The sequence below is a fragment of the Mobula birostris genome, chromosome 16 (genome assembly GCF_030028105.1).
Source record: "Mobula birostris isolate sMobBir1 chromosome 16, sMobBir1.hap1, whole genome shotgun sequence".
Taxonomy (NCBI): Eukaryota; Metazoa; Chordata; class Chondrichthyes; order Myliobatiformes; family Myliobatidae; genus Mobula; species Mobula birostris.
The window spans coordinates 55,493,108-55,506,549 of record NC_092385.1 but is presented as its reverse complement, the minus strand read 5'-3'; the positions used below and the strand labels follow the sequence as shown (position 1 = coordinate 55,506,549).

Genomic DNA, 13,442 nt, shown 5'->3' with positions numbered 1-13,442 from the left:
ACAATCGGTTCGAGTAAAATCAATGCGTCGTTACCACCCTCCCTGAGAACTGATGAGGGGCCCTAGTTTGGTGATCCAGCCCCACACTAACCCTCAGTCTACAACTGATGTACTTAAATATTTAGTCAGTGTTTTCTATAAAAAACAAACATTCAAAGGCTAAGGGGGAAAAATAGATACTTTCAAATAAATTAATACTGAAAGAAAACCTTTCTATTATTGCCACCCTTTGCAGGGAAGGAGGGAGCCACACCGACTCTGGGTGAACGTAGGTCTTGGAGGATCTATCTTAAGACCTCTTGCCCCAATGCTGCATCTAGTCAAACAGGGTTTTTCCCCACCTCCAATATTCTGCTAGCTACTAAGCATTTGTGCAAGTGCCTTACAAACCGGTCCTCTGGAGATGTTAAGCCCAGGATGGCTGGACACCCTGAGAGCGGGTAGTGCTCAGTGTTCGAGAGGCCCCCGCTCTTCCCATTCGGAGCAGTTCACCTGTGACCGGGATCGGGGAGTGAAAGGTCGGAAAGGTTGGTAGCACCATCAGAAATTGTCTCACAGCAGGGGAGGGGGCGGGGTGGGGTGCTCTTGCCCCTCCTGCTCACAGTGTCCGCGTGTTCTTCCTGTTCTCCTTGCGCTGTTGCAGGCGGCTGGCGTTCCGCGCATCCTCGCAGTCCTCAGACCTGCTGCGTGCCGTCATGGCCAGAGGGCTGCGGCTGACCACCAGATCCAGGCGACCACCAGACTCCGAGATGAGCGGCGCCATCACGCAACTGTCGAAGTCTCCGGTCTGGATCTGGTTCACCTGCCGGCAGAGAGAGAGAGAGAACCTATTGGCATCGGTTTACTATTGTCACGTCTACCAAGATCATGTGAAAAGTTTGTCTTGCGTACCATTCATAAAGATCAAATCATTGCACAGTGCATTGAGGTAGAGCAGGGTCAAACAAGCAGAAGCGGTGGATACAGGTTTGATTTCAATATTTAATTGAAATTTGGATAAGTACGTGGATGGGAGGGGTACGGAGGTCTTTGGTCCAGGTGCAGGTTGGTGGAACAAGGCGGAAGAGTTCAGCATGGACTAGATGGGCTGAAGGGCCTGTTTCTGTGCTGTAGTGCTCTATGACTCTATAATAACAAAGCAGAATAAAGTGTAAGTGCTACAGAGAAAGAGCAGTGTACGTACACATTGAAGTGCAAGATCACAATGAGGTAAATTGTGAGGCCAAGAGTTCATCTTACTGAACCAGCAATCCATTCAAGAGTCTGATAACAGCAGGACAGCAGCTGCCCTTGAGCTTAGCATTTCGTGTATCTTTTACATGAGGGGAGAAAGGAGGAGAGAGAATGCCCAGCAAGGGTGATATCACCTGGCTCACATCCCATCCCCGTTCCAGCCTCCCCAAAGCTGGAGGCTGGATTTCACCAGGGCAGGCTGATCAAAGGTTAATTAGTAATTGATAAATTGGTTCATTATTGCCACATATACCACAATCCACTGAAAACCTTTATCATCCTGCAGATCACATCAGTACATCAAGGGATGAGATCAAGGGCTCCTTGCACAGCCCAAACAAAAGCGTTAAATTATGAGGCTCAGTTGAATAGACCAGGCTCAAGTAGCAACAAATTACTCGACATATGACTGTCAAAATAAACCTGATCCTGATTTTGAAGTAGAGTGAGTGATGATCAAACTGAAGGGCTTAGGATAATTAAAGGGTCTGAAATATTGGAGAAAATAAAAGCAAAAAATGTGCTGGAGGAACTCAGCAGGTCAGGCAGCATCTGTGGAGGGAAATGGACATCAACGTTTCAGACCGAGACCCTTCCACTGTAGTGAAAGAGCAGAAGGGAGAGGGCCAGTGTAAAGAGGTGAGAGGAAAGGGTGGGGAAAGTGTGTATTTGGCTGGGTCAGAGGAACGGGGCTTGTTTTGTTGTTGTGGCTTTGGCGCTGTTCTGTCTTGTTCTGCTGAGCAGTGCAGGCCCCAGCACAGCCTAGGTTGTCAGCACAAATGACAGTAGTTGCAATAAATGAATCTGAATCTGTAAAAGAGCTGGCAAGTGATAGGCTGATCCAGGTGGGGAGCGGTGATTGGCAGACGAGGGTGAAGATAGCAACAGAGGCTGCGTGATGACAGGTGGACGTGACAAAGAGCTGCTGGTGGCGGAATCTGAAAAGGAAGGATGGAGCATGAAACCAGTAAGGGAGGTTGCATACTTGCAAACTGACCCCAGCACATCCATAGGTTGGTTGTTAACACAAACGATGCATTTCACAGTATGGTTTGATGTTCACATGATAAACAAGCTGAGAAATAGTTACCTTAAATCTCAGTTAACAGCACCAGCAACACTTGCAGTTTCTACCACCAAGAAAGACAAGGACAGAAGATACATGTGTACAGCACTACCTGCAGATCCACTCTGAGTCAAACACCATCCTCACTTGCTAGCTCTTCACTGACTAACTCCTGGAACTCCCTCCCCACGAGCACTGTGGGAGCATCTTCACGGGTAGGAGAACCGTGGTACAAGGCGGCAAATCACCACCACCCTCACTGGAGCGACTAGGGGTGGGCACTAAATATCAGTCTCCCACAGGTCCCTTAAGGCAAAGGTGCTTCTATCTTACCTGTAGTATCCGGTCGTAGGGTTGGAGCCCACTGCCATCAGCGGGACTATTTGGCCGTATCAAGTTGACATAAACCCCTTTCTCTAGAAGGCCGTCGGAAATACTGAAACCAAACTCTTCATTCTCGGGCTGTTTATGGATTGTAATCTGAGAAGAGAGAGTTGCCTCTTAAAGATTTCTTTCAAAGTAAACCAAATTTATTGAACCCCTCATAATAGTGAATGGCCTATAACAGAGATTAACTATTTCTTTACATTAAACAGTGCAGGAGATGGGCAGCTCAGGGAAACGGTTGGTAGGTCAGCTGTCTCACAGAGTCATGGGTTCAATCCTGACCTTGGGTGCTCCTTGCGATGATGTGGTTTCCTCTGGATTCCTCCCTCATGCCACGGACTTGTGCTTTGGTAGGCTAATTGGCAGCAGAAAATCAATTGAAGTAACTTGAGGTAATTTCTTCCATCCCCTTCTCTCTTTAGATCCCCTCTATCCATCTATCTTCTTCTCGTCACCTGCCTATTACCTCCCTCTGGTGCCTCCCCTTCCCTTTCACCCATCATCCACTCTCCTCTCCTAAGAGATTCCTTCTTCTACAGCTCTTTACCTTTTTTAGCTATCACCTCCCAGCTTCTCACTTTTATCTCCCCAACCCCAACCCACCGACTTGCCCCCTCGCCTGGTTTCACTTATTGCCTGCCATCTTGTACTCCTTCCTCTCCTCTGCATCTTCTTATTCTCGCTTCTTCCCCCTTCCTTTCCAGTCTTGATGAAGGGTCTCGGCCCAAAACTTTGACTGTATATTCTTCTCCATGGACGCCTCCTGACCTGTTGAGCTCCTCCAGCATTCTGTGTGCTTTACTCTGGGTTTCCAGCATCTGCAGAATCTCTAGTGCTTGCTTATGCTGTGCAATTAGGGATTGGCATTTCCATCAGTAAGTAATGGTTTGTGTTTCTCTCCCTTCACAGCTCATCGATGCAATAAAGTAACTTGTCGGTATAATTCTGTTTGACACTAAATTCTTTATATTAAAATTGTAAGGTTGTCCTTAAATGTTCACAATGGTAGGATTTAAGCCTGATCATGTTAAATGGTACAGTTTACAAGAGTTTACACTGTCCTCTGCTGCCCCTTGATGCTGGAAGCTGGAACTGCGGGGTGACTCCTCTGTAATTACACATTCCCCCCCCCCCCCATGTTTCGCAAAGGTCTTCTGGTGTTTGCCCAGAGAGGTGCCTGGAAAGGTTTGTGATTCTTGGGCAGAGGTAACAGCCCTGGTATTTCCCCCTGTGTTTTGACACTTGACCAGCTATGCATCAGGAGCTTACTACAGTTCCTCAGTACGAAGGCTGGGGAAAATGCTCTGTCTCTGTGCGGTCACAACCCCGTGTACTTGAAGGGATGTGGTGAAGCTGCAAGGTTTGTTACATTCTTAATGATTTTTATTGGCTTTAATGTTTTTGATCTTTTGTACCTGGCAGCCTGTGTGGAAGTCCGAGCATTCTCTCTATTTCATTCCTTTCCCTCCTTCAGGTAGATTAGTTGCGATTAACAAACTTCACCACCCCTACCTCAGGTAGCACTGCCACATGCGTCATTCATTTCTCCTGATTTCAGACCCTCCCTACGCAGGAAACAACCTATCTCTATCTCTCTTCTCAGATTCTCACACGAATACAGTACTCTCCAACAAGGGTAAAGCCCTTTCAGTTGCCACCTGTCCCCGCAGGGCCCATCATCAGAGACATGCAGCGTGTGCCCGGTCTGAAGGGGAACTCGTCAGCCTGCAGCCAAGCCTTCCGGGTGTTTTATTTGTTTGACAACACCTTACAAACCCATGACCTTCATCATCAAGAAGAACATCTAAAGCGAATGCTACTCCCCGCAACTTCTGAAAGTCACAGACTTTGATGGATTTGAAATGGATTCCCCTTCCTTACTGTCGCTGGATTAAAGCCTGGAACTAACAATACCATTGCACTGTGTGAACGAGTGTGGGTGTGAGTGAGCGTGCTTCCTTAGAAGTGTGCAGAGATTTGGAATGTCACCTAAAACTTTGACAAACTTCTTTGTCAACACCCAGGAATGGAAAAGTCGACAGAAAGTGATAGATACAGCCCAGTCCATCACAGGTACACTTACAAGGAGCGCTGCCATCATCAACGTCCCCCCACTATCCACTATTCATGCTCCCTTCTCACTGCTGCCACTGGGTAGGAGATACAAGGACCTTAGGTCCCACCCCACCAGGTTCAGGAACAGGTATTATCCTATAACCAGTACCAGTGTGGATAACTTCAGTCAGCTCAACTCTGATCTGATTTCACAACCTCGACTCACTTTCAAGGACTCATGTTTTCATCGGGTCTGCTCCATCATGTCTGATTTAATGCCCCTTTCAACCCCATTCTCCTGCCTTCTCCCTGTAACCTTTGACATTATTTATTTATTTTGTTACTCGCACAATTTGTCTTCTTTTTCACATTGGTTATTTGTCAGTCTTTATTTATATATGGTTTTTCATAGATTCTTTTTTTTATTTTCCTGTAAATGCCTGCAATAGCATGAATCTCAATATATAATAACATATACATACTTCGATAATAAATTTACTCTGAGTGTCTGCCCAAGCAGCAGTGTGTGTGCCTGAGTGTATTTCTATGCGGGTGCCATTGAGAGAGTGTTTGTGTTGCGTATATGTGTGCAGGTGAGTGTGTGTGTTTATGTGTGTATGTGTGTATGCACATGCACCGTGCTAGGTCTCAAATAGGGATGGCCAATAGGCTTCATTGCAATACCAATATTTAGATTAGATTAGATTAGATTAGATTTGATTTGATTATGAGGACACTCAATTTCTAAGTGTAAATGAAGCAGGCCCACACACACGTTACCCACTGCTCTGGAACAGACGAGCTGCAGTCAGATCCTGCCTTTGCCCAGCTTCACTGCAGGCTGAATATTGAAAGGCCTGGACAGGGAGGATCTGGACAGGATTCTTCCCATAGTGGGGACCAGATGGTACAACCTCAGACTAGGACATCCTTTAGAACAGAGATGAGAAGCAATTTCTTTGGCTAGAGGATGATGAATCTGTGGAGTTCATTGCCAGAAGTGGCTGCTAAAGTCATTGGGTATATTTAAAGCGGAGGTTGGTAGGTTCTTGATTAGAAAGGGTGTCAAAAGGGAGAATGCAGGAGAATGGTGTTGAAAGGGACATGGTGGAGCAATCCTGGGGGCAAATGGTCTAATTCTACTCCTATACCTTAAGGTCAATAACAATCCCGCCATGTGCCCAGAGCCTTCTCAGGAATCCTGCTGAGGGTGGTATTCAGGGTGGCTCAGTGCAGCCAGTTGAACTTGGAGCAACAACTTCAGATTGGAGGAGCAACACATCATATTCCGCCTGGGTAGCCTCTATCCCGATGACATGAACATTGATTTCTCTAACTTGCAATAACTTGAACCCCTATCCCTCTCCATTTTCCTATTTGTCATTCCGGAACCCCTGTGGTGCTCCTCCTTGCTCCCTTACTCCTCGTCTGTCAGATTCCTACTTATTCAGCTCTTCACCTTTTCTACCTACCACCTCCCATCTTCTCAATTCAACCCCCTCCCCTAACACACCAACCCTCCCCCTGACCTGATTTCACTTACCACCTCCCATCTTCTCAATTCAACCCCCTCCCCTAACACACCAACCCTCCCCCTGACCTGGTTTCACTTATCACCGACCATCTTCTCAATTCAACCCCCTCCCCCAACACACCAACCCTCCCCCTGACCTGGTTTCGATTACCACCTCCCATCTTCTCAATTCAACCCCCTCCCCCAACACACCAACCCTCCCCCTGACCTGGATTCACTTATCAACCCCCATCTTCTCAATTCAACCTCCTCCCCCAACACACCAACCCTCCCCCTGACCTGGTTTCACTTATCACCCCCCATCTTCTCAATTCAACCCCCTCCCCCTGACCTGGTTTCACTTATCACCGACCATCTTCTCAATTCAACCCCCTCCCCCAACACACCAACCCTCCCCCTGACCTGGTTTCACTTATCACCCCCCATCTTCTCAATTCAACCCCCTCCCCCTGACCTGGTTTCACTTATCACCGACCATCTTCTCAATTCAACCCCCTCCCCCAACACACCAACCCTCCCCCTGACCTGTTTTTCACTTATCACCGACCATCTTCTCAATTCAACCCCCTCCCCCAACACACCAACCCTCCCCCTGACCTGGTTTCAATTACCACCTCCCATCTTCTCAATTCAACCCACTCCCCCAACACACCACCCTCCCCCTGACCTGGTTTCACTTATCACCCCCCATCTTCTCAATTCAACCCCCTCCCCCAACACACCAACCCTCCCCCTGACCTGGTTTCACTTATCATCCCCCATCTTCTCAATTCAACCCCCTCCCCAACACACCAACCCTCCCCCTGACCTGGTTTCACTTATCACCGACCATCTTCTCAATTCAACCCCCTCCCCCAACACACCAACCCTCCCCCTGACCTGGTTTCACTTATCACCCCCCATCTTCTCAATTCAACCCCCTCCCCAACACACCAACCCTCCCCCTGACCTGGTTTCACTTACCACTTCCCATTTTCTCAATTCAACCTCCTCCCCCAACACACCAACCCTCCCCCTGCCCTGGTTTCACTTATCACCCCCCATCTTCTCAATTCAACCCCCTCCCCCTGACCTGGTTTCACTTATCACCTCCCATCTTCTCAATTCAACCTCCTCCCCCAACACACCAACCCTCCCCCTGACCTGGTTTCACTTATCACCCCCCATCTTCTCAATTCAACCCTCTCCCCCAACACACCAACCCTCCCCCTGACCTGGTTTCACTTATCACCTCCCATCTTCTCAATTCAACCCCGTCCCTCAACACACCAACCCTCCCCCCTGACCTGGTTTCACTTATCACCCCCCATCTTCTCAATTCAACCCCCTCCCCCAACACACCAACCCTCCCCCTGACCTGGTTTCACTTATCACCGACCATCTTCTACTCCTTCCTGCGTCCCCATCTTCTTGTTCTGGCTTCTTCCCCGTTCCTTTCCAATCCCGGTGAAGGGTCTCGGCCCAAAACTTGATGACTGTTATTCCTCTCCATAGATGCTGCTTGACCTGCTGAGTTCCTCCAGCATTCTGTGTGCATTATTGTGGAGTTCCAACATCGACAGAATCTTGTGGTTTATGTTGTGGAATTATAAATTGGCACTTCGACCAGCAGGTAATGGTTTGTGTTTCTCTCCCTTCACTGCTTGTGATTCGGATTCACTCTCTACCTGCTCAGTTACCCTGGTGAATTCACAAGTCTTTCACCAACACCCCACACTTACTCTGCCTCTTTAGCTTAATTCCCACTTTGTCTCCCACAGCACCATTGGGAGGAGGTTCCAGGGACTGTCTGATGCCAACTACGGACACTCACCTTGTGCAGCTCCACAGGACTGGGTAATGTTATTTCTTTAATCTCCTCCTTGATCTTCTTCCATTCCAACACTTTGTCCTTTGCCAGTGCCGATGCTGCAGGGCATTCTGTCTGGCCCTCTGCAGACGCCTGGTCCTGCAGCTTCCCCAGGCCTGAGTAGTCTGCCGGTTGTGACAGGTGCCCGTCAATTCCCAAAGTCAGCTCAGTTCCAGACATTATGGAAGCCTGCAAGGAGAAGGAGAGTTGTAGGTGGTTTGACAACAGGGTAAACAAAGCCCAGCACATGCAGGTCCCTGAGCCTCTCAAACCCACTCAAACAGATCACGGCTGGTCTGGAAACTCACTCCGTTTATCTCGATTTCATGTCTGCCACTAGCCATATCTGTCTAGAACATAGAACATTGAACACTACTTTTCTCCCTGACGTTGTGCTGACTTTGTAACCTACTAAGGTCAATCAAATCCTTCTTTCCTACATCACTGTCCATTTTTCTATCATGCATGTGTCAGTCTAAGAGGTTCTTCAATGCTCCTAACGTATCTCCCTCTACCACCAGCCATGGCAGTGCATTCCACACACTCACCACTCTCTGTATATAAAAAAAACTTACTTCTAATATAACCTCCTATGTTTTCCTCCAATCACCTTAAAATTATGCCCCCTGTTTTAGCCATTTCTGCCCTAGGAAAAGGTCTCTGGCTATCCACTCAAGCTATGCCTCTTATCATCTTGTACACCTCTATCAAGTTGCCTCTCATCCTCCTTCAATCCAAAGAGGAAACTCTAAAGTCTAATGGTCTAGTTCATTCTCTCACCGAGTTCTCAGTTTACATTCCCCTTTGCATGAAAGTCCTTTTGTTACCTGAGTAGACTAGTTTCAGCTAAGTTCACCCCTTAGATCTGCACACATCTATCAGAAGAACTTGTTTTTCTCCATCTATCACAAAGTGATAGAGCATGCTACTGCCATCAGGTTGGTTTCATTTTGAGATACTAGCCCTTTCAGCCCAATGAGCCTGTGCTAGCCAGTGTGACCAATTAACCTACTGACCTGGACATCTTTTGGAATGTGGGAGGAAACCGAACACCCAGAAGGTCACAGGGAGAACGAACAAATTCCTAGAGATGGGAAATGAGCCAGGGTCCCTGGTGCTGTAATAGTATTGCACAAACCATTACCCTACTGTGTTGTCAGCTTATGGACCAATCAGAAAGACTCTAACTCTTCATCAACTTGCATAACTGTTCTTAAACAATTTTTGTTTATTGTGTTGTATGTTATGCAATATTTATGTTAATTGTTAATTATGCCATATGTTAAGCAATATTTATTTTGTATTGTACATTGTGCAATATTTATGTTAATTTATGTTCTTCAGGTTTATTACAAAATAGGGTAAATATAGACAGTCTTTTTCCCAGGTTGATGAATCTGGAACTAGAGGGTATAGGTTTGAGTTGAGAAGCAAATAATTTAATAGGATTCTGAGGTTCAGACTTTTCACCCAGAGGGAACCTCAGAAAGACTTTTGCCTCAACCACTGCCTCAGGCAACTCATTACATGGCCTAATATAGATGGAGATATTAACTTCAAACTTTCTGCATAATCACTCAAAGAGTTGAACTGCACGTGCATGTAACAAGAGCTGTATAACTCATCTGCTTCTACCTTGGGCCATAAACTTATCAATCACCCCTGCTGTGGAGCACCTGGAGGTCCAAGACGCCGTCTTCTACAAAGAAGGGATCCATATGCTCCACGACTGCTGGACTAAGTGTGTAAATGTAGGAAAAATAAATGTGCTAGGCTTTCTAAAATTGACTCCTTCTATCTTAGGCCACGCACTTATCAATTACCCTTCGTATGGTTCTATGTCTCTAATAACACTTCCTTATTTCACTTCCAAGCAACTTGGGGCAAATTTTCTTTCACTTGGACAGAACTCCAGGCAAGCAGCCCGACAGGAACATGGGTGGGCAGAAAGGCAGTACAGAGTATTCAGTTCCAGTACTGAGATGTTGTACAAGGCACTGACGAGACAATATTTGGAGTATTGTGCTCTGTTTTGTTCAGGTTGCTATAGGAAAGTTGGAAAGAGTTCAGTAAAGATTTATAAGGATATTGCCAGGCCTCAAAGGACTGGGCTCTAGGGAAAGGATGAGCTGCCTAGGACTTTATTCCTTGGACCATAGGGGAGATCATGTAGAGCAGCATAAGATCATAATATTATGATATTATGGACGCACTCGGTCTCTTTCGCAGGGTTTGGGAATCAAGAGGGTAGAGGTTTAAGGTGGGGGCGCTGAGTTAACAGGAATCCGAGGGATAAAATTTTCACTCAGAGGATGGTATGTTTATGGATCATGTTGCTAGATAAAGTGATTGAGGGAGGTACAATAACAACATGTAAAAGACATTTGGACAGGTGCTGGGATAAACATAGGTGAGATGACTAGCTTGGTCATGGCATGGTTAAGTTGGACTGAAGGGCTTGTTGCCATGCTCAATGAATAAGACTTTTTTTAAACTGATAGATATACATAAAAAAATAAAGGCAAGGGACGTTTGGAAGGTTTGTAATATCTACTGTTTACCATTTGGAGGATATTCAGGGTCACAATCAGTGCATCAACTAGTGAGCAATGCTAATGTACAAGCAAGCCAATGCTTTGTGAATAAAAGCACAACAGGGTCAACACTGCATCAGTCATTGACTTCACCATAGCTGGCTGCAACACATTACCGTGAGACTGGTGGCTGGATGGACTATATGCTATAAAGTTGAAATCAGTGTCGATAGACACGACTAGATGTCAGGGGTAGATAGAGGAGGATGAGGCATTAGCACACAGCTGGGGATGAAGGAGGAAGGACTTCAGATTTTCTGACCCTGACACGAATGCTTTGTGAGATATTGGGGTCAGGTCTGAGACAGAAAGGACCTGTTCAGGAATGACAGTTGCATCTTAATAGAACTGGAATCACAGACCCACTGGCTGGTGGGATTAGTGTGGGCAGAGAGGTGTTTGAATTGATTAAGCAACAGGATGGGAGCTGGCAAGAAGCAACATTAATGAGGAATCAGGAGCACAGAGGACTGGGGAAGTGGTTATCAAAGAAGCAAGAAATAATATTCGGGGTAGGGGTAGATTACGAGGAAGTCAGCAGTAGGTATAGAATGAATGTGTATGGTAAATAAGGCTGCTGTTTCAGACAGAGATGGTGTAATTTCTGTTTAGAAACAACAGCAGATCATAAACTGAATCCCAAGTCTTCCTTGTTGGGATCTGAGTCTCTGGATTGTCCATTCAAGCCTTTGTTTTAACAGTGTCATTATTTTACTTTTCCAGCACCAGTTAAAATTGAATGGGTCAGTGATCAGGACCGTAAACACAGGAGCAGAATTAGGCCATTTGGCCCATCAAGTCTGTTCCACCATTCCATCATGGCTGATTTATTATCCCTCTCAACCCCATTCTCCTGCTTTCTCTGCAAAATCTTTGACACCCTTACTAAACTCTGCTATAAATCTATTTAAACTAGGCTAATAGGTTAATAGGTTAATAGGCTAAACCTATTAAACTCTGCTATAAATATACCCAGTTACTTGGCCTCCACATCTGTCTGTGGCAACAAGTTCCACAGACTAAGGAAATGAGAGTAAAACTGGGTTTTATGAAGGAGGACTAACTTCAGTGGGTGATCTGGCTTGGGTTAACTAGAACCAGAGACTGCTAGACAAATCTACACCAGAACAAAGAACGGCCCTTAACTTCTTAATGGGCTGGGAACAGTTCAGATTCATTCTCACCTGAGGGGATGAAGGTATGACAAGCAATGCCCTAATTCCTTGGGCGATGAAAGAGAAACTGAGCCAGAGAAATGAGTTTACATCCCATTTCAGGCTGAGAGTAGAAAGCAACTTGGCTGCATATGGAAACTTAGAGATGTGGTGAAAAAGGAAATCAAAGTCAAAGTAAATTTATTATTAAAGTATGTATATGTCACCTTGAGATCCAGTTCCTCGAAGGCACTTACAGAAAAATAAATATATTTGAATTTATGAAGACCATTCATAAAAAAGACTGACAAACAACCACTGTACAAGTAATGAAGAAAAATAAATAATACTGAGAACATGAATTGCAGAGTCCTTGAAAGTGAGTCTGTAGGTTGTGAGATGAGAATGGGAAAGGGAGAAGAATAAACTGAGAGCTAATATGAAAAATATGGGGGTAGGAGGTGAGGGGAAGTGGTAGGAAAAGGGTGAGGGTATTGAGGACTCTAAAGTAATTTATGCAAGGAGGCGTAACACATGGCTTAAAATTTCAATGAGGACCTCAGATCAGCCAATGTTGTTCATGTAGTTTAAGAGGGAGGGCGGGACTTCGGGAGGTTTCAATCAAAATGAAGAATTAGACGTACCGGTGCTGTCTTCCTTGAAGCAGAGAAGGTTAATCTGATAGAGGGGCAAAATTATGATGGGCGAGATAGAATTGTGAGACCTATCCCTTTCACGGAAGGGTCATGGGCTAGAAGGTACAGATTTAAACTAATTAGCAAAAGCCCTAAACACGACCTGAAGAAAGGCAGCTTTACACGTTTGAGCACATTACAGGGGCATTTAGCCCACCGAGTTTGGACAGGTACATGGATGAGAGGGTATGGAGGGATATGGTCCAGGTGCAGGTCAGTGGGACTAGGCAGAAAAATGGTTCAGCACAGCCAAGAAGGGCCAAAAGGCCTGTTTCTGTGCTGTAATGTTCTATGGTTCTATGGTTCTACTAAGGTCAATATACAGTGGCCAATTAAACTTCTAATCCACAGATCTTTGGAAAGAGGGAGGGAGCCAGAGCACCCAGATGAAACACACACAGTCACTGAGAGAATCTCCACATAGACAGTGCCCAAGGTCAGGATTGGACCTAGAGTTGTGAAGCAGTAACTTTACCTGCTGTATCACTCTGCTGCAATTAGTTACAATCTCAAACTTGCTGCTTAATTATGTGGTGGATAAAAATCCAATTGTGGAATTCTAGAGAGAATGAGTTAAGTATTTGAAACCTATTCATGGGTGGTTTATTTACAATGGTACGGGCTTAAGTCTAATTGAGGAGTTGGGGTGATTTACAAAAACAAGGTTGGAGATCATAGTGTTACAGACCAGAAATAATCTGGGGATTCATTACTTTATCTGTAGAGAACTGTTCATTTTCTATCCTGAGGGAGAATCACTTATCCCACAGCAGGGTCACACTGCATTTAGTAGGAATGAGAGTGTCTTCATTGGTATAGTTACTATTAGGAAGTCCCAAACCGAAAGAGTAATTCAGCTACTTTTCTTTGAAGCA

General features: G+C 45.7%; 1 protein-coding gene across 1 annotated transcript in view; it reads right to left on the bottom strand.

Annotated features, from left to right (window-relative positions):
- Positions 1–305: 305 nt before the first annotated feature.
- Positions 306–13,442, bottom strand: part of grip2b (glutamate receptor interacting protein 2b) — a 157,644-nt gene continuing 144,507 nt past the window's right edge. The window contains exons 22-24 of the mRNA XM_072280078.1: positions 8,089–8,313; positions 2,633–2,779; positions 306–802 (exon numbers count right to left, since the gene is read on the bottom strand). Coding sequence (XP_072136179.1) covers positions 599–802; positions 2,633–2,779; positions 8,089–8,313 — 576 coding nt within the window. The 3' untranslated portion in view covers positions 306–598. The remainder of the gene's footprint in view (positions 803–2,632; positions 2,780–8,088; positions 8,314–13,442) is intronic.